Source organism: Mytilus galloprovincialis, chromosome 3 (assembly GCF_965363235.1).
Source record: "Mytilus galloprovincialis chromosome 3, xbMytGall1.hap1.1, whole genome shotgun sequence".
NCBI lineage: Eukaryota > Metazoa > Mollusca > Bivalvia > Mytilida > Mytilidae > Mytilus > Mytilus galloprovincialis.
The window spans coordinates 35,120,380-35,147,532 of record NC_134840.1 but is presented as its reverse complement, the minus strand read 5'-3'; the positions used below and the strand labels follow the sequence as shown (position 1 = coordinate 35,147,532).

At 32.5% G+C, this 27,153-nt stretch overlaps 1 protein-coding gene across 1 annotated transcript in view; it reads right to left on the bottom strand.

Annotated features, from left to right (window-relative positions):
• The window catches only part of LOC143066398 (uncharacterized), a 44,380-nt gene extending 27,365 nt beyond the window's left edge, over nucleotides 1–17,015 (bottom strand). The window contains exons 1-2 of the mRNA XM_076239336.1: nucleotides 16,951–17,015; nucleotides 4,145–4,217 (exon numbers count right to left, since the gene is read on the bottom strand). Of these exons, the coding sequence (XP_076095451.1) occupies nucleotides 4,145–4,207 (63 nt within the window). The 5' untranslated portion in view covers nucleotides 4,208–4,217; nucleotides 16,951–17,015. The remainder of the gene's footprint in view (nucleotides 1–4,144; nucleotides 4,218–16,950) is intronic.
• Between the last annotated feature and the right edge of the window lie 10,138 nt (nucleotides 17,016–27,153).

Here is a 27,153-nt window from a genome sequence, read left to right as displayed (position 1 = left end):
GTAAACATAGTTTAAATGGAAACATTCAAGAAAAATGCATACAGAATATGATATTACTAATAATTACACCTTATGTAAGAATCCGGGGTTTTGATTGGTTAATAGCCAGTGTATTTTTCACCAATTTACTGTTATCAAATGAATATCGTTCATTTTTAACGCCGCCGGGGTATTTGCTAAAAGGATATGCCTTTTTTACCCTCTCTGTCGTGGTATTTGCCAAAAAATACTCTATCCGACTGGACGCTTGTAACGACACGATCATCAATGCGTTTTAGTACATTAACATTCGGTGTAATTAAACAGATATATCATGTTATTGAGGGGTATTTGCGAAAAATACCAGTCTTGAGAATGAATTTCCCTCGCCTTACGGCTCGTGAAATTTAACATTCTCTCGACTGGTATTTTTCGCAAATACCCCTCTTTAACATGATATATCTGTTCAAAATACACTTCCTTTTTTATATATATAATTTTTAAAAAGAAGCTAATCGAGAAAAGGGCATTGGACACAACAAATGTATGAAGTGTTATCTCTTTTTATGTTTGAACACAAAATTAAGGGCATACAATACAGTGACAGGGGAGATAATGACGTTGATAACGTAAATTGTTATTTTCGCGACGTCAAATGATGTCTTATCGGGAAAAGATTCAGTTTTCGACTGATTTTTATCATTCAAACTTATTTAACTTGAAAACGAGTTCATTGACCTCTCTTTTTAAAAATGCCATTTGGTTTGATAACGCGAGAAGATTATGTGTGCCAATTATCATGAAAACGTAAATAGTGCAATCTTTTCTAATTTGATAAATATACATAAAAAACGATGTTTTTTTCTACCTTCATGGAAATTTGAAAAATATGAGTTATTTCTGAATAAAAAATGTATATATTTTTAGAATACTTTTATAATACGGAAATTACAAATTAATATGACGTGCTTCTTTAGCTTTGTAAACAACACTGTGATAAAATTCTCGATAAAATAAACTTAGCGCAGACTCAGAGATATGCATAATAATGGCTGTTACAATATCCTTCCCACGTAAATCTACATGTATTGGAACCTATTTGCAGATCCTTTGCCGATTTTGTTGTTTTAAAAAGTGCAATTAAAAAAGACAAAATAACTTTTATTCTTATTCGTATGCATAATAAAAAGAAGTAATGCACAAGAGCTCGGAGAAATCAACAAAATAAAAATTAAATAAAATTTCGCGAAAGTCTATTAATCTTTTTGGCACATTTAAGTCATTTCAAAACATGACGTCATACAAATGAAACCGCTAAACTTGAAAGTTTTCTGTTACGCGAACCATCGGAATTCGTATGATATTGTATTAAAACTGATTTTTTGAAGTAGGTTTTGTTTTATTTTCTATTCAATTGCATTATTCGCATATTTACCCATTCCAGCAAGTCAACATGGCGGCTCCTTAGTTCAGTACAAAATGTCAACTTTTGATTTGACGGAAGCTTACGAGAAAAACATGTAAATAAAAAATGACAAATGTTGGGTTTGAGAACTTAAAGAATTAAAAAAGTTTTTTTCGAGCAGTTATTCTCGAAATAACCTATGCAAGTTACATATTTATAAAGATATTTGAGCTTTATCTAACAGGGAGTTAAAAAGAACAGCCACATACACAGCAAACCCACCCTCGCTTCAGTTTTTGAATGACCGTATTTGTCCTATTAGAATCGAAATAAGTCATGGAAGCCATAGATTATTTCTTAATTATATATATGTGCTTATAAATATAATTATTTTCTGTGACTGCATCTTACATTAATTTGTAGGATCCTTTACTATAGATAATTTAGCTGCTCTGTTAAAATAACATCTCCATGCCTTATATATCATGTACTGTAAGTACGACGTTAGATTAAAACTGACGTGGAAAGGTTAGACTATGGCTTCAATATTCAATGTTTTAAAAGATCATGTTTTGCTTGGCGTAGACTTAATAAGTTGGAATAGATCTACGAAGACCAAAGAATGGTCATGTATGGGTTGGCACTTGTACATGCCCACCGATGTCCAGATATTGTTCGAAATTGTTTTTGAAAAGTTACGATGCTACCGGACATTGAAAAACATGTCCTTTTATCATTGAAAATTAAACTGTTATGGCATATTACAGAACGCAAAACTGGCTTTCGTTGCTGTAAATACAAGTTAAAAAGCTAGAGTGGGTTACATTAAAGCTAGAAATCCCAATCCTCCGGCATCAAATAATTAAAAAGAAAAAGCACATGACCTTTACGTCATTTTGCATTTGCGCCGATCTGCATTTCATTTGCACCGATTTTAACATCATTTGAGGGGTAAACTTTAGCGGTGTCCAGGTCCTAAATAGAAAATAAAGAGATGCGGACTAAATATACACGGGACAAAATCGCAATCAATACATAGAAAAAATACAAATTATCAACGAGCAGGGCTTTTATTCCTGCTCTTCATCTTTTAAATGACCGTATTTGTTCTATTAGAATCGAAATAATTCATGGAAGCCATAGATTGTTGGAAATTTACACATGGCCTGGGCCGCGATATTCGTTAATTTTATCCCTTGCTAACGCTCAGGATAAAATTCGAATATCACTGCCCAGGCCATGTGTAAATTTCCAACAATCTATGGCAACGCTCAGGATAAAATTCGAATATCACGGTCCAGGCCATGTGTAAATTTCCAACAATCTATGGCAACGCTCAGAATAAAATTCGAATATCACGGCCCAGGCCATGTGTAAATTTCCAACAATCTATGGCTTCCATGAATTATTTCTTAATTTAACAAAAAACAATTTGTGTTTATCTTTTAAACAAAAAAAGTTATGTCTTTCTTTCGAAAAGGAAAATACGGCCACACATCCGTATTTTGAGCAAAAATCCAAAATTTCGACCTCATTTTACTCAAATTGTAGCACAGGAAGGTATATTTTTTAATTACTTATTTGATTTAATCAGGTAAAAATAGTCCATATGGAAAATGTTATCAAAATGTAAATACGGTATCAAAACTATCGTATGCCCAACCGAAAACACGCTTTGTGTTATAGTGGACTTCGGATTAAAAAAAAACCTGTAATCATACGCAAGTCATAATAGACACTGGAAAGAACATAAGATGCATAAAATCTGGTTTCCTAGGTCATAACAATGACGCGACGACTTACAGATTAATGGATGCCATCGGTCCACACGAGATATTAGATATTACTGTTTCTTCGTGATTGTTACTTAAATTGGCAAAACTACATATCCATTTAAAATCATATTGCTACACCATATACTGTAAGGCATCTATGCAATCAAAATGCAATAATCCGCGATCAACGTAAATTTGTCAAAGAAATGAAGAGTTTATGTAGACCATTCCATAAGACGAATGAAAGTTTATAAAATAATATACATATAAACATACTCGGAACGATATTGCACCTATTGTAGAAGCTATTTCCTACGACGAAACCTGCTTCATGATCAATGTACATTATAAATGAATTGCATCAACATCTTGAATTCCATATTACTTGCAATAGTGTATTTGATAATGGTTAGATTTAACTTTTTTTTATATATTCATGTGAATTGATAAATTAAAGTTATACTCCATCTAGTGTATTCAAATTTCAAACAATATAGTGTAGTAAATAGGTTGAGTTAATTAACACATTTATCATTTACCTCACTACTTTTTTTGGTTTCGGTATCGGTATCGGTTTGGGTTTCAATTTCGGTTTCGGCTTATGGTGAATTTGTCTTGTTGCGCAAAATATTGGTAAGGGTAGATAACTCTCAATTATTTAGTTTCAAAATTTTAGTTTTTAATGATTGATGACATTTGTCATTTTTACTTATCATAAAATATGCGTTTATTGGTTGATATTGTACTAAAAGTATTGTAAAGTAAAAGTTACAATATTATTGTTAGTTGTCATTGTAGTGTATACTATAATATTCTAAACACGTATCTTTTCATATGATATCAGAAATGTCATATTTGTGGTCTGTATTATAATAACTTGTGTTATAATTAGTTGTTATGTGCCTTCAGTGCTCAATAAAGTCTTATATAATTCACTGAAACGGCGAAAAGTACTAATTAATCTAGAGTAAAAATGTACACTCACAAGTAAGAAAATGGCAGACAATCCATAGTTATCCAAAGTAACCATTTTCAGATAACTGTACATGTGTTTTCAACTGAAATAGCATAGCAACAAATAAATTAAGCATATGCATGAAATAGATTGACTTTTCAACAATGAAAAATATATCATTGAAATTCATTTGTTTATGTTCCCTATCCGTTTTTTCTGGAATAGTTCACTGTAATAAAAACCTATAGACATGCAACAAGTCGTCGACATATTCTCTTCCAACATCACAGGTGGATTTATCTTATTCAAATTTTCCAAGATAAAATACATTGTATATTTTACCAAGGATTTAGTATACTGTAAATAGCGTTTTCGGGATTTAATTGTTAATTTTATTTTGTGGTATTTTAATGGATTTGTTTTATTTACAAAAAAAAAACAGTAGTAAAATTGTTGTGGAATAGAAATTTAATCGGCTACTGATAACATTTTGAACATTTGCAATTATTAACCAATGTATCTAACAATACATAAATGAATTTGCTCCAATTATTATGAAAATTTAGACAAAAAAAATCAGAATATAATTACTTTAATCTGAATTAAAGTAATGCATAGACAAAAATAACTAAATATGTTTGTTGATATCATATGTACTTTGTGTACCAAGTAAAAATTGCTAATGAACTTCACCAACGGTTTCGTCGTAATCAACATTATTTTTTATTCAGCTTTTTTTTATTGGTTGTTTTTTTTTTTACCTGCTCTGAATATCCCATCAACTTATTATTTTGATACAATTTGTGGACTTTGTCCATTAAGGTACAGTATTCGACAATCGATTGATACAATAACAATTGACTTCAAAACATCGATTGATACGATTGATCACGATTTATAACCAGTTTTCAATTCTATCAACTAACTAAAAAGTACAAACCATAGATCGTTACGATAGATACGATTAATTATATAATATCAACTCAATCAACTCTAAACGAAATACAAACACTCGATAGTAATGATCAATATGATTGATCACGATTGATTACCAAATATCAACTCAATCAACTTAATACGAAATACAAACACTCGATCGTAACGATCGATACGATTGATCACGATTGATTACCAAAAATCAACTCAATCATCTCAATACGAAATACAAACACTCAATCGTAACAATCGATACGATTGATTATCATATATCAACTTAATACGAAATACGAAATACAACGACTCGATCGTAACGATCGATACGATTGATCACGATTGATTACCAAAAATCAACTCAATCATCTCAATACGAAATACAAACACTCAATCGTAACAATCGATACGATTGATCACGATTGATTACCAAAAATCAACTCAATCAACTCAATACGGAATACAACGACTCGATCGTAACGATCGATACGATTGATTACCAAAAATCAACTCAATCAACTCCATACGAAATTACAAACACTTGATCGTAACGATCGATACTATTGATCACAATTGATTACCAAATTTCAACTCAATCAACTCAATACGAAATACAACGACTCGATCGTTACGATTGAAACGATTGATCACGATTGATTACCAAAAATCAACTCAATCATCTCAATACGAATTACAAACACTCAATCGTAACGATCGATACGATTGATCACGATTGATTACCAAAAATCAACTCAATCAATTCAATACGGAATACAACGACTCGATCGTAACGATCGATACGATTGATTACCGTAAATCAACTCAATCAACTCAATACGGAATTACAAACACTTGATCGTAACGATTGATACTATTGATCACAATTGATTACCAAATTTCAACTCAATCAACTTAATAAGAAATGCAACAACTTGATCGTTACCAATGGAAGGCTTTGGTGAAGCGTAATCCAAAAAGACTTGTGCATTCGACAACATAGGTAAAAATAAATATTATAAAACGGTTTTCATATAATTAAGGTCTTTCCTTTTTCAAAAGGGAAATACCTTACTGTATTTCTTCTGTTTATTATTAGGTCTCTCCACTTTTCTGTGGAAAGAACTATTGTTTTTCTTCTGATTATTTTTTTTTTCTTCCGCCAAATTTTGTTCTTGCGATAAACATTTGTTTCGCAATATGTCGCTTAGATATTTGGTATATGATATCGATCAGTTTATGCGCTTTTGAAATTTACCCTGCGTAACCGAATACTTTTCTTTGTAGGAGTTATCTCCCCAAACACTGTTTTCCTTGTGATCACAACTCCTTCGCAACCGTAAAAGATTACGACAAATTTATTTTATAAAATTGCTCGTTATATCCTTCGCATGATTTGTCCAATTTCGACCGAAGCAATATGAACGCTCCATATGAGAGTTATTTCCCTTTTTGTATTTGAAATTTTGAAATGTATTTTAAACTGGAACACCACAAGTGATAGAGACCTAGGATCTTTTGGTTTGAGGTCCTTGGTCCAAAAAAATGAAAATTAGGTCAAGGTCAAAGGTCAAGGTCGTATTTTAGATTTTTATTTGTTTTTGATTTCCCTATAACTTTGGAATGGTTATAGATACAGAAAATTTAAGTAGTGAAAAATGCTTGGTACTTCAAGGGGCAATTTTGTTACGTTATGACTGTATTGGTTTTACCATTATGTAAGGGACATAACCCCCATTTATGGTTTATAAAAGGCCATTATTAGGCAAAACTCTTAAACAAAAGGTCCTTGACCCATAGGGTCTTTTGCAATGACATTGTGGAGCAATGACCATGACGAAGGTCGAAAGGTCAAAGGTCAAGGTCATGTACTAAGAGGCAAATTATGTGATTTTGGCACTATTTAAAGAGTTTTATGTGTGTTTGAATTCCAACCAACCAACCAACCAATCAATCAATCAATCAATCAATCAATCAATCAATCAATCAATCAATCAATCAATTAATCAATCAATCAATCAGTGCATGCATGCATGCATGCATGTTTCCGTCTCATGTGTTTAATATGGGGTCCAAGATCTCATTTATTTCTTTTCCGCTTGTTTCAAGAAACACTGTCCAACGTATTTAACCAACCAACGTGTTTAACCAACCAATCAATCAATCAATCAGTGCATGTTTCCGTCTCATGTGTTTAATATGGAGTCCAGGTTCTCATTTGCTTCTTTTTCGCTAGATTCAAGAAACACTATCCAACCAACCACGTGTTTAACCAACCAACCAACCAACCAATCAATCAATCAATCAATCAATCAGTGCATGTTTCCGTCTCATGTGTTGAATATGGAGTCCAAGATCTCATTTGTTTCTTTTTCGCTGGTTTCAAAAAACATGTCCAACGTGTTTAACAAACCAACCAACGTGTTTAATCAACCAACCGTTGTGTTTAATCAACCAATAAACATGTTTAACCAACCAACCAATCAATCAATCAGTGCATGTTTCCGTCTCATGTGTTTAATATGGAGTTCAAGATCTCATTTGTTTCTTTCTCGCTTGTTTCAACCTATCCCACGTGTTTAACCAATCAACCAACGTGTTTGATCAACCAATCAACGTGTTTAACCAATCAATTAATCAATCAATCAATCAATCAGTGCATGTTTACGTCTCATGTGTTTAATATGGGGTTCAGGATCTCATTTGTTTCTTTCTCGATTGTTTTAGGAAACCTATCCAACGTGTTTAACCAAACAACCAACATGTTTAATCAACCAATCAACGTGTTTTACCAACCAACCAACCAACCAATCAATCAATCAATCAGTGCATGTTTCCGTCTCATGTGTTTAATATGATGTCCAAGATCTCATTTGTTTCTTTTTCGCTTGTTTCAAGAAACCCTATCCAACGTGTTTAACCAACCAACCAACGTGTTTAATCAACCCATCAACATGTTTAACCAACCAATCAATCAATTTATGCATGTTTCTGTTTCATGTATTTAATACGGGGTCCAATGTCTCATTTGTTGTTTTTTTCCGCCTGTTTCAAGGGATCCTATCCCACGTGTTTAATTGATCAACCAACCAACCAACCAAACAACCAACCAATCAATCAATCAATATATCAATCAATCAACCAATCAATCATTGTATGCATGCTTCCGTTGTGTGTGTTTGATACGGGGTCCAAGTTCTCATTTGTTTTTTTTTTCGCTTGTTTCAAGAGACCTTATCTCAAGTGTTTAAATTATAAACCAACCAACAAACCAACCAATCAATCAATCAATCAATCAATCAATCAATCAATCAATCAATCAATCAATCAATCAATCAATCAATCTGTATGACAGTTTATTTATTACAGTATATTTAAAACAATATGGAAAGAAAAAACTGTCAATTATTCAAGATTTTGAATTTTTATATTTTTCTTACATCTCTTCTGAAAAAAAAATCCACATGTACTCTGAAACTACAAGTCCAATCGACCCCAAAATTTGCAGTCAGCAGGGCATACATGTACTAAAGGTTCATAAAACAACGTGGTGCAGATATCTCTCAAGACTTTTCCTATTGGGTCTTCAGCAATCACATTGGAGACTAATGACTTTGACAAAGGACAAAAAGTCAAAGGTCAATGTCATGTCCCAGATAGCGAATTTAGTGTTTTTAACCTTATATAAAGGATTTTTAGTGTGTTTTCAAGCTTTTTAAGGTTGACATTGACCTTTGACCTTTCAACTTTTTATTGGATATCTCAAAAACGATTATACTTACAGAAATAGTAAATAGTGAAAATGTGTTGAGTTGACTAAGGCGCAACTTTTTTACATTTTGACCGAAGAGCTTTGACATACCTTTAAGGGGCATAACCCACATTAACGGTTTATGAAAAGACAAAATTAGCTTTAACTCTTGAACCAAAGGTCCTAGACCCATGGGGTCTTTTATAATGACATTGTGGAGCAATGACCTTTACAAAAGTCACAAGGTCAAAAGTCAAGGTCATGTCCTAAAAAGCGAATTTGTTGTTTTTGTCATATTTTAACGGTTTTATGTGTGTTTGAGAGCTTTTCAATGCATTTTACGACTATTGGAACATGTATTTTACATTACGAAAAGGAAAGACCTCTCAATTGTTCAAGAACAATTGACATTTTAATTATAACTGCAACTAGTATACTGAGTATGTATTTTTTGCAAGGATTTGTTAGTTTTTATATATACATATAAATAAGAAGATGTGGTATTAGTGCCGTTGAGACAACTCTCCATCGAAATAACAATGTATATATATAAAGTTAACAATTACAGGTTACAGTACGGACTTCAACACGCATTGGCTCACACCGAACTGCAAGCTATCAAGGGCCCCAAAATTACTAGTGAAAAACAATTTAAACAGGAAAAGCAGCAGTCTAATTTGTATACAAAATGAGAAACGAGAAACACTTATGAACCATAACAACAAACGACAACTACTGAACAGCAGACTTCTGACCAAGGACATTTGCATAAAATTGTATTTATACTGGTTATTATTTTTGTGAGTTTTTTATTACAATATGTTGGAATAAAAGTTTTTCATAATTGTTGATGTTGTATAAATAATGATGTTACTAAACTTTTATAGTTAAACAAATTAGATGCATATGAATTTTATTTAGATTGGATGTTTGTACTTAGATCTATTATAGCAATGAAAGAAATTATATATTTTGTAAATGTATGATTCACTAAAAATAATAACAGCCTACGGTGCTAGTACAGATGAATGTAAAAGTTATATTTTTATGAAAGGATTGAAATGTAACAGCCATTTATATGTACATTTTGTAATACCAAGTAAATGTTGTACTATAGAGACCCATTGTATGCTGAAAATAATTAAAATGTATCAAAAGCGAAAGCACATATTGTTACTTCGTTAATGTCTTTTTAAATTGCCAAGTCCGCTGCCGGAGTGACGAAGGAGCGGACAATTTGTTGCCATTTTATATATACAATTACATACTAAAATTCAAAGTGTTTAACAGCTTGAACTAACAACTAGTGAATTGGAAGATAATGATTAAATTTGCCTCGTTTACCTTGACAAACAAGTTTTTGAGGTTTATTTATAAGAATAGGTAATATTAAGTGTTAGACAAATTTGTTTTTTTATTTTTACTGAAGAATTAATTCATGCAGGCTGTTATATTCCATTTACGTCTAGCGTTAGAGTTAGTGTTAGGGATAGTGTTATGGTTATGGTAAGAGTTAGGGTTAGAATTAGGCTTTAAACTGATACATGTACAGTTGATTGATTCATTAACTCTTTATTGATCGTCACGATTGAATATGATACGATCGTTACCCTTGAAAAACAAATGATAGAGTTGGTTGACTTGATGTACTTTTAATTGATCGTAATGATTGAACCCACACGATACGATTAATTGAGACCTTGGAAATAAAAATGTTACAGTTGATTGAGTTGATGAAATTTTAATCGATCGTAAAGGTTGAATACGATCGATACGATCTAGACCACTGAAAAACAAATGATAAAGTTGATTGAGTTGATCATCTTTGAAACGATTGTAACGATTGAATACGATCGATGCGATCGTGACCATTGAAAAGGAAAGTATATAGTTGATTGAGTTGATTAACTCTTTTAAGTTAATTGATCGTAACGATTGAATACGATCGTGAACTTTGAAATCCGAAAGATAGAGTTGATTGAGTTGATCAACTCTTAATCGATGGTAACTATTGAATACGATCGATACGATCGTGACCCTTGAAATACAAAAGATAGAGTTGATTGAGTTGATGAACTATTAATCGATCATAGCGATTGAACACGATTGATACGATGGTGACCCATTAAAAGGAAAGGATACAGCTGATTGAATTGATCAACTCTTAATTGGTCATAACGATTGAACACAATCGATACGATTGTGACCCTTGAAATACAAAATATAGAGTTGATTGAGTTGAATAACTCTTAATCGATCGTAACGATTGAACACGATCGATACGATCGTGATCCTTGAAATACAAAAGATAGAGTTGATTGAGTTGATTAACTCTTAATCGATCGTAACGATTGAATACGATCTATACGATCGTGATCCTTGAAATACAAAAGATACAGCTGATTGAATTGATCAACTCTTAATTGGTCATAACGATTGAACACAATCGATACGATTGTGACCCTTGAAATACAAAATATAGAGTTGATTGAGTTGAATAACTCTTAATCGATCGTAACGATATAAAAAAAGATAGAGTTATATTGTGTCATTTATCAAATTGTTTGTAGCTTACTGTTTGAGTTGAGCCAATGATCCGTGTATAAGACCGTACTTTGACATATAATGTTTTTCTTTTCTTTTATAAATTGTGAATTGTATGGGGAGTTGTCTAATTAGAACTTATACCACATCTTGTATCTATATAACCCAAAACATTTACATTTGCACACTGTTAACGATTGATAACTGATATACAAGGCAAAAAGCCAAAAAAAAACAATCTATGAGTTTGTGTACCCATCTGGTATCTTTCGTCCCTCTTTTGCAAGAGCATCGAATAGTTCAACGCCCCCTGCAATACATTTTGGTTACAAATCCTAATTAGTACTGTAAATATAACAAACATAGCTTCATTCAATACTGTATCTAAAATGTATCGTTATAAAAAGCTATATAACATCTGATTATCTAATAAGGGCATTCACGAATAAATACCCCTTACCCCCAAAAAAATGAATAAAATCAAAAATAAAATAAAATAAAAACAACTAATAAGAATATATTTTTATCATTTGTCGCAAATATAAATTAAATATATTCATTTTCTTTCTTGAAAGGAGATACGATTTTGAATCTACTACAAGAAATTCGAATCATTTGGATTTATTTTAGTATGTACATTAAAACATGATTTAAATTGAAAACTTTTAAAAGACTTAATCAAAGGCAGTCAACATTTCAATTTCTGATTATAATAAATAAAATATTTTTTCTGCTCGTAAATTTATTTTCTAGTTTGATTGTTATTTGTAATCATTCGCACTATTTTACGTTGCTGACCAATTTGCACTTTGAACTTAATTTTGTTTTTATCTCACTGGTTTTTTTCCCCAGATATATATATTACTTGACCAATATTATGCATCAATGGTAGCATATGAGGTGGTTTATTGAGCATCATAGTTTTGTGTTGCAGTGAAGGAATTAATGTAAATTGTATAAAATTTCAAATCATAAAATTCCTTAAACTGTGTGAACATTCAGAGCAGACGTACAACACTACTGAATTAAAAACATTTAAGAATTGAATGCTTCTTTTTGTAACTTCATTGGGGTGTAAAAGCGTTGACCGAAGTACATTTTGTATGAAGCGCGGAAGCGCTTCATACTAAGATGTGCGCACGGTCAACGCTTTTACAACCCTATGAAGTTACAAAAAGAAGCATTCAATACTTATAATTACATTTTTTTAGCAATGATCATGAAAACACGAATTTTATTATTGTTTTATTTAATTCACCTATGCACTTCATTGTGGGGTCACGTGTTATCATGAATGAAAAGTTTTATTGAGCAATGCAATTGCTTACGGAATAACACGTGATGTGCAGTTAGTCAATCAGAATAAAGTATCATAATGAAACATACATCTAATGTAATTATTCAAACATACAAATGTATATTGAAAACATAATCAACTAAAGACGACAACAAAGCTGATAATGCATAATAATATATAAACTTTCCCGATACAATTCAAAATAAGTGTACAACAAATACAATGGTATATCAAATGAAAACATCTCAATAAAAACAACATGTGTCCAAAACGCATCTCTGGTCCTATACGAAGAAGGAATGACAAAAGCCAAACATTTGAAATCTGGATGAAAATACCGAACCGCAAGAGTCATATGAACAAATGGAGCATCCTAGTACAAAGACATATAAAGGTAAAACTGTCAAGTACAAAATGTAGATCAAATGATCAAAATCTACATAGAGTCAGCACCTATACAACAATAACTCAAGAGCAGCTTGTATTATTTTTGAAGTCGGCCCTGAATATCTATTTATAAGTTCTTGATACTTTCTAATGAATTTGTGTTGAAAAAGGTCAACTTTCTCGTTTGTCATACGACTGTTGTAGCCAATTAGGGGTATATGTGTTAAATGAGGCAGAGGTAACTGTAAATGTGGTGTCTGTAATCTAAAGTTCACGACAATTCAGGGGACCAGAAAAGTGTGTATCATTGATGTAAAAAACAATTATAATTTATCTTCATGTAAAGTAAAATGATATAGTAAAAAACTGACGAACACAAAAACGAACACATTATTGCATTACCAGGACCACCAGACCACCCACCATCCACTTCACTCCTTTGTTAATGCATATAGCATTATAAATACATATACATAATATGTGTATTCACTTTAAACAATTTACGCTCCTGGATGTGTTTTTATCTTGGATTGTTAGTTAGAGTTGCCTCTTAAGGTAGCACAATACAAAGATTTTATAACTCCAACTCCAAAGTTTTAAAATGCTGTAACTTTCTTAATAATGCTTGAAAATTTATAAAAGTGGTAGTTTTGGATAGCTAACAGATTACTCTTTCAAATTAATGCAATGTTAGTATTATGCAACAATTATGTAACCAATTATAATGTTAATTGTGTCTAAAATATTTTTCACCAAATTTCCACTTTCAAATGAAATTAGCTTCTGCATAGGTATCCCTAGAGGGTTGATTTTATTATATGTTGTTCCTATGGCCATTATCTACAAAAGGGTGTCTCAGATTTCAGATAGAATGTATAGAACAAATTTTACACCTAATTAAACATTATCTTCTTTCATGTGGTTAGGATGTGTACACTAATCAGAGATTTATGAGAGAATGGAATACCATAGAGACAATCTGAGACACCCTTTTGAAGCCCATGATGTGTTGATTAAGATTTAGTTAAAATTTTCTGTTTAGTTAAAGAGATGATAGAGCTAAATTCATTCAAGTGAATTTACTTGGATTTTACCACTAATTACATAATAATTGATTACATAATGATTGCATAATAAAAATATTGCATTCATTTAAAAGATTAATCTTTTATCTATCTATATATACTTCTTTTATTATTTTCTATGCATTCATAAGAAAGTTACAGCATTTGAATGGTTAGTGATTGGAAGTAAAAAAATCTTTATATTGTGCTACCTTAAGAGAAAACGGGTCTAAATATGGGTATTTATCTTACCTCCTAAACATTTCTAGGAATATGGTTGGTTAAAAGCGTCCACAAGGAGACTGTGTATAATATTTCATATTAGGTTAGTAGGAAGGCGGGGCTTATTTCATACACGGTTAGTAGTGTTGGTACGCCCCTTTATATTCCATATTAGGTTAAAAGGGAGGCGGGGCTTATTTCATACACGGTTAGTAGTGGTTTTACGTCCCTTTATAAAACAAAACGGTACTGAGAAAAAATCTTAAAGGTTTCAACAGACGAAGAAATTGATTATTAAGATTGAAATAAATTCATAGATTGTTTATTAGTTATTGTCCATAAACGATTACCCAGCGGAAATAAATAAGCAATAATTTTCTTTTATTCGCCGCCATTTAAGTAAGACACATAATCCAATAGCAGATAAAACACTTTTAAACCTAACAAGTTCTTACTGTTGGCATCTGTTTTTGTAGGATCAATGGAAGTACTTTCTTAATGATACCAATATTGAAGACTTGCTCATTTTGATAGGTCACTAGTCTAAATTCACACGTTAAGATAGTCGATAAGATAAATTCGTTACATTACTTGTGCTAGTGACGTAATACGTTATATATGGGGTCAGTCAATTCCATATAGGGATTCGAGCTTCGCTCTCGCCCCTTATGGAATTGACTGACCCCATAGATACCGTATTAGGTCACTAGCACACTATGTAACTAATAATATGTATGATATCACTGACAAAATGAAAGCATTATTCAACGTTCTTAATTAAAAAAAAAATTATCTGAAAGACGACGCAATCATAGACTAATTCATTATCACAAAATTTTGAATAATAAAACTCCAGAGTACTTAAGCGACTTATTGCCTGATTCAGTAGGAAGTAGGCATGATCATAATACAAGACAAAGAAATAATATTACCCAAGTCAACACACGGACCCGTTTATATTCTGAATATTTCATCCCTGCAACAACAAAACTATGGAACACTCTTAACTTAAACATAAGAAAATGTGAATCTCTATCATTATTCAAAAAACAAATTAGTACCCAAAATAGTAAGGTCCCAACGTATTATTATATAGGACATCGTTTTGGTCAAATTCTTCATGCTCGCTTAAGAATGGATTCAAGTTCTTTGAATTCTCACCTTTTCGTTCGTAATTTAGTAGACTCTCCAAATTGTCGTTGTGGTGATGTAGAAACAAATACTCACTTTCTGTTATCTTGTCCTATATACATTAATTTAAGACATGAACTATTAGATTCTATTTCAGTTCTTCCTGTCCAAGTAGACACAAAAACTTTGCTTTTTGGATTAACGGTACTCTCAGATGAGCAAAATAGTATTTTATTCAGTTTGGTGCAAAAATATATTATTAAAAGTAAACGTTTTAACCCTTGATGTTAATGCCTCATCACTCAATAGGAACCCAAGCATTTCACACTGTATAAATTACAATTATTCACGTTTATTTATTATTATTTTTATTTTATTTTTCTCATGATTTTTTTTTTCTTCCTTTTTCACCTTTTTCATATTCATATATTTATTACAGAGCATGCCAGTATTTATATTTATGTATTGTTCAATAAGTGTATTATGTCTGTAAAGGGAGACAGATTTGTAAAAGCAAATTGCTTGTTTCTGAATCCTTAATATTATTTCATTGTATAATATGTTTAATGTTGATTTATCTGAATAAATATTGTTTAAACTAACGTTCTTAATAAGTTACTGCACGTTTCAGCCAATTACAATTTTGTCAATAGGAAAAATAAATAAAAATTAATGTTGTTCTCTGTTAATTTAGACTGGCCATGCCTGGTATTTTACCATCAAAATAATGTGTTGCCTAATCTATCACGATATATTTTGAGTTAAAATCAACAAAGTTATACTTTTCTCAAAAACATTTTTTTTTTTAAATATTATATCAAAATATATTGGAATATGAACATTATAGTACACAGCGTGATGTTTCCCCCTTATGATTCACATAGGATTGTGTATCGCCTTTTGTGTTTTCCTAACAAGTACTGCACTTTTTCTGTAATATAGTGCACGATATCGTTAAGGAAGTTGAATCGTTTGACAGACATATTTCTTTTTCCAAAGTTTTGAAAATGCAGAAGATTTTGCACAGATTTTGAAGTATCCGATCGCAATGTTTGACCACTGTTAGTTATTCTTTCACGATAGTTTTTCGATAAAACGAATGACACCTGTAGTTATGTATACGTAACGTGTTACGGCTTGCTCTTACAACAATGATTAATTTTACCAAATCAACAGAATTGATATTTCTTTATACTGTTCATATATATATTGAAAATGTTATTATCAGATATATATAATCTTAATAATGCATAATTATATATAAACAAGAGAAATAACGATTTTAAAACAAAAAATAATGATTCCAAAACAGAAAATGGATTCACCAAAGTCAATCAGTACATAAATGGTGAACAATGAAACAAACGGCAACACTATCGTTCTACAACATTTGTATTTATAAAAAAAAATTGGCATGAACGAAAACAAATAAATACAATAAAATTTTGAAGATATTATGTCTTATATAGTGTTATATTACATAAAATATGTTATTTACAAATTCATACTTTACCTGTCTAGGCCAAATAATCGATATCCACCATAGATTACAATTAATGATTTAACTTCCTTCATACAAAATAAATTTAAATGTTCGTGTTTAAATTGTATGACCGACAGAGCTTTAAATTAGTACAAATAATTGTTAACCTGCATAATTTACTGAGCGGTAGGTATACTAGTGGTTGGCTGAGATTTTTTTCTTGGGTGAATCGCAATCGGTCTACCATTTTCGAGTGAAACTATACCGTATACGATCAAGTCTATTTACTCTTATTTCGCGGTAATATGAGTCAGACTTTTATTAAACGCTGCCAAACATATTTTTCAAGAAATTAATGTCCATGCAGATTTGAAAACAGATTACGTTAAATTCAAAATCAGGCTTTTTACATCGTCTGCACCCCTCCCCCCGCCCCGAGTACTATAAACATATTGTCCGGGATTTTAAAGATAGTGATGTTAATATAAAATTATTCATACAGAACTCTCAAAACGGTTTTTTAAAACAAATTACTCACTAATTTAGTAATCTATATTTTCATTAATTTCAATATGCAAAAAGGAGATATGCTATAACTAACTGCCAATGATAGTGTACCATTATCAAAAAAAATAATCGTGATGACGTAATTTAAGCACTTAACGGCCACCGCAATTCCTTCAACAATGAGCAGACCCAATAAAAAACATTCAGCTATAAAAGGCCCAGACATGGTTTAATGTGCAACAATTCAAACGAAAAACCAACGGTATGGTGATGGATTAAACAAAAAAATGAAAAAAATAAACCATTCACAACCACGATAATACAGGCTACTGAAATGGGAAAGACACATAAAGAAAAGAATGAAGCGGGATTGATTAGTTATCAAAGGTACCAGGATTATAATTTAGTACGCCAGATGCGCGTTTCGTCTACATAAGACTCATCAGTGACGCTCATATCAAGATATTTATAAAGCCAAACAAGTACAAAATTGAAGAGCATTGAGGATCCAAAATTCCAAAAAGTTGTGCCAAATACGGCTAAGGTAATCTATGCCTGGGATAAGAAAATCCTTAGTTTTTCAAAAATTCAAAGTAATGTAAACAGGAAATTTAAAAAAATGACCACATTATTGATATTCATGTCAACACCGAAATGTTGACTACTGGGCTAGTGATACCCTCGGGGACGAATTGAACGTGTTAATGACTGTTCAACCCTTTTCCTTTTCATTGTTACTTTCTGCTGAGCACATGTTACAACAGCTTCGTAGTATTATTGAACCATACCAGTCAATAAAATTAACGACATGAGACTCATATTTATTAATACTTGCTTTGTTTTTGAATTGTAAATCATGTGCCTTACGAATCTTTTGTAGCACACTTAAAGTTGAAATGTAACAAAACTTTGTATTAAAAAAATGAGAGGGCACAATAACCAATAACTTATGAGTTTAAAAAACAAAACAAAACATCAATTCGGTAAGATACGGAAGCCGATATAATAAGGGCCATTAAAAAAAAAATAAAAAATTATGTCGTAATTACGACATAGCATGTCGTAATTTCGACATAACATGTCGTTATTACGACATCGCTATGTCGTAACATAACATGTCGTTATAACGACATCGTTATGTCGTAATTTCGACATATCATGTCGTGAAATTTAACGACATCGCTATATATAAAAGAATATGTATTATGATTGCTAAGAGACTAAATGACTCAGAAATTAACAACTATAGGTCATCATAATGCCCCCAATAATTAGAAAAGCCCCCGCATAGTCAGCTATAAAAGAGGGAGGAAAGTTGGTAAAACTCCAAATTTCATATTTAATGTATTTCATTGTTAAATAATTTACATGAAGCTTAATAAGTATATATTTGCAATTGCATAGCTTTTGCTATTTGAATTCATTGGTTAAATATATTTATTTATATTGTAAAGTTTAATATTTGCATCGTCGCAAAATCTTTGGTTACCTTCTTTGGATACCTTCAGTGAGAAACTTATATATTTTAAAGATCCCATCTGATTTTAAAAAGGTACCCGCCGTGAAAGAGCTGTAAAGCCAGACAAGGTCGATACAAAAAGTAAAAGAAATAAAAGAATCAATTCGTAAAGTCCATAAACCTCTATTTATGGAAGAATAATATGTGGAATTATCTGAGGACTGACATTCAGTCCTACCAAGGCAAGCCAAGCTTTCCATCTACCTATAAATAAGCGCAAACTACATGGCTTCTTGTAATAAGGGTGAATTGAAGTATTGATTGCTCTATTTCTACTTTCAAAGGTTGGGCACGATGTTCCTACTTGTACCCCCTAGGATTTAAAACAGAATCTTCGAAATTTCATCCGAAAAACAAAATAAAAGTGTTAGAAAACACGAAACAATATTAAAACAAATTCAATATATGTTTTAAATTATGTTTTTACAGCTCTTGATCATATACTAAGTAATATCTAGTATATTTGAGGATTAAAATAAAAAAAGCTATATGTGAGAGAAAAAAAAAACGGATGTCCAACGTTACATTTATGGAAAACTGTTTTAACTCTTATGTATAGTGATCCTATTTTTTATTCTCTGATCTTCTTGATTCTTGGCAGGAACAACGACATGTGTCGGTTCTTTGTGGCGTTAAAGCAGTAATTTTGCCAGATTTCATTTGACTCGGTGGCTGCATATTAAGCTGGAATAAGAAAAATGTCCAACGATGTTTTTCGTTAACTCAACGACTGAAAGTGAATTTTATAAGTAGATATAGCAGAAAATGAATAAAAAGAATAAGACAATAATAATATCTAACAAAAGTACAAATATTTGCCTCATGTGAGTTCAAATATTGCTGATTCAATAAAATCTTCTCTACACAGTCGTTTTTCAAACGGTAGCCATTTTGTCCAAGTTGATATTTCATTTTTCAAAGCAGTTAACGCGTATTTTTTATAATTGATCAAAACGAAAGTTAGATACATGAAGAGTAAAAAATGCCAAGATTCTTTTCTTATTACCTACATATTTGAGTCTTAAAGGAATAAAATACTTCCACACATTACAAAACGGTAGCCAATTTGTCCAAACGTCTGAAAACGTCTTAAATCTTAAGGTGAGAGGTACGTAAATGAACGCCTCTAGCGGAAAACGGGAAAATCGACGTTTGTTGCTATGGGAGTTATCTCCCGTACACCAGAAAATATATATTCAAGATGTCGGAATATATTCCGCTTCGTCAGAATAATGGTCAGTTTGGTGGAAGAGAATTGAATGCATCTCACCAAAATGTTACAAAAATTGAAGTATGTAAAATGAAATATCTTGTAACAGTTAAACAGTGCTTCCCTCCCATGAAAATGACAGTAACTTGGCATGTCGTGATGGTCGGAGTCTGAGAGTGATTGAGTTGGGTTAACTAGCTGACCAACATAAATGCTTGCAAGAATTTCTATTCACCATAATAATTCTACAAAACTGTTTAAAGAACAAAGAAGACGCTAATTTCCGACGTTACATGTGCTAAAGTTTCAATTAAATGTTCATGATAATTAAAACAAATCGTGTTATGAAATTTGGAAAAAGAGGTTAATGATTGCTGTTGAAAAAAAAAGAATAGTGCATGTTGCTATAGACTCCGCCCGGGGACATAGGTTCGACACAGGTTAAATTTTGCAATTTTTATTAATCGTTTATAGCTTTTAACGATTTATTTAAAAGAATTGGGAAATAGGGAAAAAATCCCATTACATGAACTTCGTCCAACTTTTGCAAAGACAAATTGGAGACACCAAGACAGTCCTCTAAATGTAAAATGCGAATTGAAATTTATGTTACGGAAGTACTCCGAAATAGATCATTTAAAGTCGTCACTTCAGTAAGGTGCAATCACCAATATTAAAAGACTCACGGAATGTTTTACTTCGCGATTTGTCCTGCTACTCATGTTATAACTGTCGTGATGAAAGTAATTCCTGTACTAGCGAAGCCGGAACTTTTCGTCAATATAAACTTGTGCATTAAATGGTGGTAATTGAAAGACGAATCCCAAACAGCGACGAAAACCGTTTCATCGAATTAATAAAACCCGGGATTATATTTGCCGTTTTCGCGGACGATCCAAGAGTAGATTACTATATTTTAAAATGTATATCAGAAGTTAAACACTACAGATGACTTGGGAAATAATTCTCAAGCCAAGGTTCAAGTAATTGAAGGAATGTATTTCGACAACTTATGTGCCAGGGAAAATACAATTCTATTCAAATGTAATCAAGGATAAAAATGTTCGATTTACTTGCAGAGTGTCAGATATATTTGAATTGGGTTGAATTAAGATATAGAAATATTACAATGACAGATGATATGCACCTTGAACGTTAAACATCCTATGGGAATACGGAATATGGCAAACCGTATACATGTACTTCCGTCCCATCTTTCCTTCCTACATTACTTGCGACAGTACTGCTCTTTTAGTTGAAATAACTTAAAGGGTAAACATTATTAAATCGATTTCCACAACTCGAGATTATTTTTGATAAAATGACATCACAAAACGAACAGAACCAGAATCAACCAACAATATAAAAAACCGAATAAAACTTGCAAAAATTAATCGAAGTCAAAAACCCTCTTCGACGCCGCATTTTAAGTGTAACGTCGTGTTGTAACTTGTAGGAACATCGTGCCCAACGTTTGAAAGTAGAAATAGAGCAAACAATACTTCAATTTACCCTTATTACTTAAAAGGAGATGAAATGCTTGGCTTGCAATGTCAGTCCTCATATAATTCCACGTATTAATCTTCTTTATATCACCCATGTGTGGCTGTACAGCACTTTCACAGTTGCTAACTTAATAAACTTAAGGGACGACATCAAAAGTTCAATGAAGGATACAAAACTTAATTCAAATAGTTTTTTCACTGACCCCCCTACCCCCTTTTAACTTAATTTGGGAAAAATTGATTGACCCATATGGCTATATGTAAAAATCAATGTCGGATAACCAAATCTTGCAGCAGTTCAATCCCCCCACCCCCAAACTATTTGAATTAAGTTTTTTTTTTTATCTTACATAGATGCTTTGATGTCGTCCCAAAATGGGATCTATAAAATATATAAGTTTCTCACTGAAGGTATCCAAAGAAGGTAACCAAAGAATTTGCGACGATGCAAATATGAAACTTTACAATGTAAATAATTTTTTTTAACCAATACATTCAAATAGCAAAAGCTATGCAATTACCAAATATATACTTAAGCTTCATGTAAATTATTTAACAATGAAATACATTAAATAGGAAATTTGGAGTTTTACCAAGGGAGCTAATAATTAATCAATAACACTGTCTGCCACACAGCATTTCGGGGACTCTCCCTCTGGTATCTTTCCTCCCTATTTTATAGCTGACTATGCGGGGGCTTTTCTATTTATTGGGGGCATTATGACATGACATATAGTTGTTAATTTCTGTGTCATTTAGTCTCTTGGCAATCATAATACATATTCTTTTATATTTAAAGCGATGTCGTTATTACGACATGATATGTCGAAAATACGACATGGCGATGTCGTAATAACGACAGGTTATGTCGAAATTACGACATGCTATGTCGTAATTACGACATAATTTTTTTTGTTGAATGGCCCTTATCGACTTCCGTAGTACGAAAATTAAAATCGTGTCAACTGTATTAAAGAAAATAAGGGAGCAATAAACAAAATATATAAATAGAGATAGACAAGAGGTCTAGCATGGTTAAAACGACTAACATAGAAAAGACCAACATAAACAACATGCAACCGCCGTGTAGAATTATATGGTAATATATAAGCTGCGTGAATGTGTTAGTTCATAACGTGTGATCGAGAGCTACTGATATTACATTGCAAAGATACGTTGATCTTGTTGCAGACTGGCAGTTTCACCCTATAAGACTTTTATGTTGTTTTGTCATTGAGTTTGTGTTTCATTAAAATTGATCACACACCCTTATCATGGTAACATTATATTCTCGTAAATCATTTAAACAAACACCAGGGTAACTTTATTCTAATATGTTAGTTCGTCTATTCGATTATCCTTTAGTTATCTTGTATTAGAAGACAATTGAAATATGCATCTTCACGATGTTTAATGTCATAAGGCTTCAATTTGCTTGCTGAAATAAATAGAAAAATGGTGAAAGCAAGCTACCGTGGCATGTTGTTACATCAAGACCAAGTCTATCATATGTCACACAGGGCTGTGGCACCCTGCCGAGCGGAGCGAGGCGAAAACATTTTGGACCCTTTTTAGACAAAAAATGGTTTATTTTTTTTCGTGTTTTTTTTCCTGTATGCAATGTACCTCCCCAGAATCCACTACTTGTTAGAATTTTGTTACATTTCAATAACTAATCGCTTAAAAATATTGAATACAGTTGTCTGCTCTATGGTCGGGTTGTTGTCTCTTTGACACATTCCCCATTTTCATTCTCAATTTTATAATTCAGAGTAAGATTAGGTGTAAAGTAATTTTTTTTTACGCTTTATACTGCTTTATGACTTCACAAGCGATTTTTACTAAGTTTTAGTGAAACAATTTGCGAACTTAAAATGAAAGACTCCCTGACATTGCCAACTTGAGCATTTTTTGTGGTTTATCCTGCTTTTTTTGTCTGTTCAAATCGAGCTATTTTAACTTCGCTTCGCAGACACAATTTACAAACCTTAAACTGAAAATTCACATGTAATTTATTACTCATAATTTTGATCATAAAATTCAAATTAATATAAAGTAACACTGTTTGTTTATACTGAAAGTTTTATTTGGTTAAGCGTTATCAAATGCCAAGGCGATTTTTCTGTGACCGGATGAATCCCATCTCTTGAGCACTTCTATACCTTCAATATTGCCAACATTGTCACTCTTATGTATGTGTAGTATAGCAAGACCACACAATCTGTTTTCCGTCATTGTTTACCTATTCCATGTTTTGAGGCGCCGTAGCGCAGAAAACGATCTTTCACAACTGCAAGACCCAACTGGCAAGGCTAACAAAAGCAGTAGTATTTGCCTTATATTTGGGTAAAACTGCGTGTGTTTGATTGCTTGCTCTATTGTACATTTTGACCCAATCTCCTTAACCGACGTAACAGTTTTCCATCTATGAACTTCTTGTGACAAGTCATTAGGGTATGGAATATCATTTATATACTCATTAGCTATAGAGCCTATAATGTCTTCCGTCAACTTACAAAAGTACCGTGGTAGCAAGTAAAATCCGTAAAGCATTGGCTTAATATCGTCCGGAAATCTGTCATTGAGATGTTTAATGATGTGATCAATCAGACTAGGTATAAAAATGTTGATCCGATAATGCTGTTCTACAGTTTCAGCTGCTGCATTTGCCCTATGGCGTTGGCGTCCAGATGTTCGCGGTTTGTTGATCGTAATGTCGTTCTTATTTGCGATTGTAGATGCTCTTTTAAAAAGCCCATCAAAAGCTTCTTCTGCGTGTTCCCGAATCTCGAGAAAAGATGCAGCTAGTGAACGAGCTTGAACGTGTGCTTCCACAAGATCACAGTTTTCAGATTGAAGTTCTATGGACAAGGGTCTTAGGTATCCCAATAGAGATTTACGGAAAGTCTCGGATCCGACTTTCGACTCCGACTCTGACAGCAAAAATTACAGGGGTCGTCTCAAAAAAGTTTACAAAATAGATAAACATATCCTGCATTCTGGTGTATACATTTTCCTGTTTCACAGATACAAAAATAAATGGAACATCAGGGTTAGGGAGTAATCTTTAGGATAGATATCGGTGTGCGTGTTTTTTTTTTTGTTTTTTTTTGGGAAGGGGGGGGGGGTCTACCAAGTATTGTTCTAGACAAAACAGATGTGGATTAATATTATTTAAATAGCGGAAATGTTTGGCAAAATTTTGATCACACCCATCCCCCCTTTTTTTTAGAGCACGTAGCATGGTCCGCTTAGAGTCACAATATTGCGTTACGGGTGGTTGACATATTTTAATGCGCAGCGGACAGTTACCTTTTGAAATGTAAAGCTAAAAATCGTTATGTTTTTTTTGTCGCAAAACATGACGGAAAAAACTACAGATGCCAAGTGATCAGGACTATAACTCACAAATACCTTTGAGCTAAGAAACAGTGAATAAGATTTGTGAATGTTCAAACTATATATATATATATATATAAATTAAACAAATCTAGGAAATACATTTTATTTGTTTTCTTAATCTATTATAATCAATCGGAATCGTTTTCAGAAGAACTAGCTCCGATAACTTTCATTAAATTTTGGATTTTTTTTGGGTAATAAATCGGTCATATATGCCATTTGGTTCTGGAATGTGTGCTGTTGGGAGAATCGGCATCCCGTAATTACGCTATTTACGCGACAACAAATTACCAGAAAACCAGATTTCCAGAAACGCAAGAGTAGAAAATTGAACAGAGCTATTGAAGAATATAGAATTCTTGTTGAAAATGCAATGGGTGATCTTAAAAAATATAAAGTGATGGGTACTTTGTGGAGGCACCCACGACAAAAACTCAGACTGATTGTGGAGACTTGTGCAGGATTTGTTAACAGAAGACAAACCTTATTTGAATAATAAAATCTTTCTTGAAAAACTAATTATTTAGTACTTTTTTCTATTGTTAGATGACCCCCTTCATTTTACCTGTCAGAGTCAACGAAAGTATGTATAGAAAACTAAGGTACTATGAAATCCTTGATGAAGGGGAGATAAGTAGCACGTCCGATCATTTGCCAGTTGTGGCTGAGTTTGTGATAGACTCAAACCCGCATCGTGTAATGAACTCTTGCGACAAATTACCTGCTTGGCATAAAGTTTCAGATGCGCAGATAAATGAATACAAAAAACTGCTGAATGATCCCGTTGATATGTTGATTGATAAAATGAGGTCTTTTTCTTATGTCGATATTGACGCCATCAATGACGAATTCGTTAACATTTTACACACTGCTGCTGACATTGCAATCCCGAAATGCGGTTTTAATCCACATACAAAACCTTACTGGAACGCAGATGTAAAACGAGCACATGACAACGAAAGATCAAAGCGTAGATGTTGGGTACTAGAAGGTCGGCCTCGAGGCATGCACTTTGACTCTTATCGAATGTACAAAAGGGCCAAGTCCGAGTTTAGACGTGTACAACAAGTGGCTAATGAACAGTATATACAGAGCTGTTATGATTATCTCAATGAAACTGCCGAATGTGATGTGCGTCTGTTTTGGAAACAAATAAAACGTTTTATAGGTCGTTCGTCTAAAGTTTATCCCGAGATTGTGTATGAAAATAAAGTGTGTAATACTCCTGAGTCTGTAGCAAACTGTTTCGCCGAATATTTCCATGATATATACCAACCAAAGGATGAGAATAATTTTGACAATGACTTTAAATGTTCTATTGAGAGTACATACAATAAAAATTATTAAAACATGTGGTGTTGAAGGGGAATACTTAACTGGTGGGTTGATAACTGAAAAAGAAGTTACCGAATTAATAGGACAGTTAAAGTATAGAAAAGCCGCCGGACATGACAGAGTCCAAAACGAACATTTGCGTCACGGAGGTATCTCTGTTGTGAAGTGTGTAACCGCTATATTCAACATCATCGTCAATGCAAACAAGGGCGAATACCGCAGAACTGGAAACTAGGCCTCCTTGTTCCTATCTTCAAAGGTGGAACCAAGTGCAAGACTTCACCGGATAACTACAGACCAGTTAGTTTACTGTCCTGTGTTTTGAAATTATTTGAAAGCGTTATTAAAGCTCGGTTAATAAATTTTGTGCTATTTGATAAAAACATTCCGAATCTCCAACAGCAAGGATTTCAAAAGTACCTTAGTTGCTTAACAGCATCATTTAACCTACATGAGACTATTTATCATAACCTTGAATTATTCAGTAAAATATTTGTTGCATTTTTAGATAGTAAAAAAGCTTTTGATACTGTATGGAGAATTGGGTTAATGTATAAATTGTATAATATAGGGGTAACAGGTAAAATGTGGTCAGTTATAAATGACTGTCATATTGGTACCATGAGTTCTGTAGTTGTTAACCAATGTCATTCTGATTTTTTTCCTGTATTACAAGGTGTAAGGCAGGGAGGGGTATTGTCTGGTATATTATATTTGATATTCATAAACGAAATGTTGGTTGAACTTGAAAAATG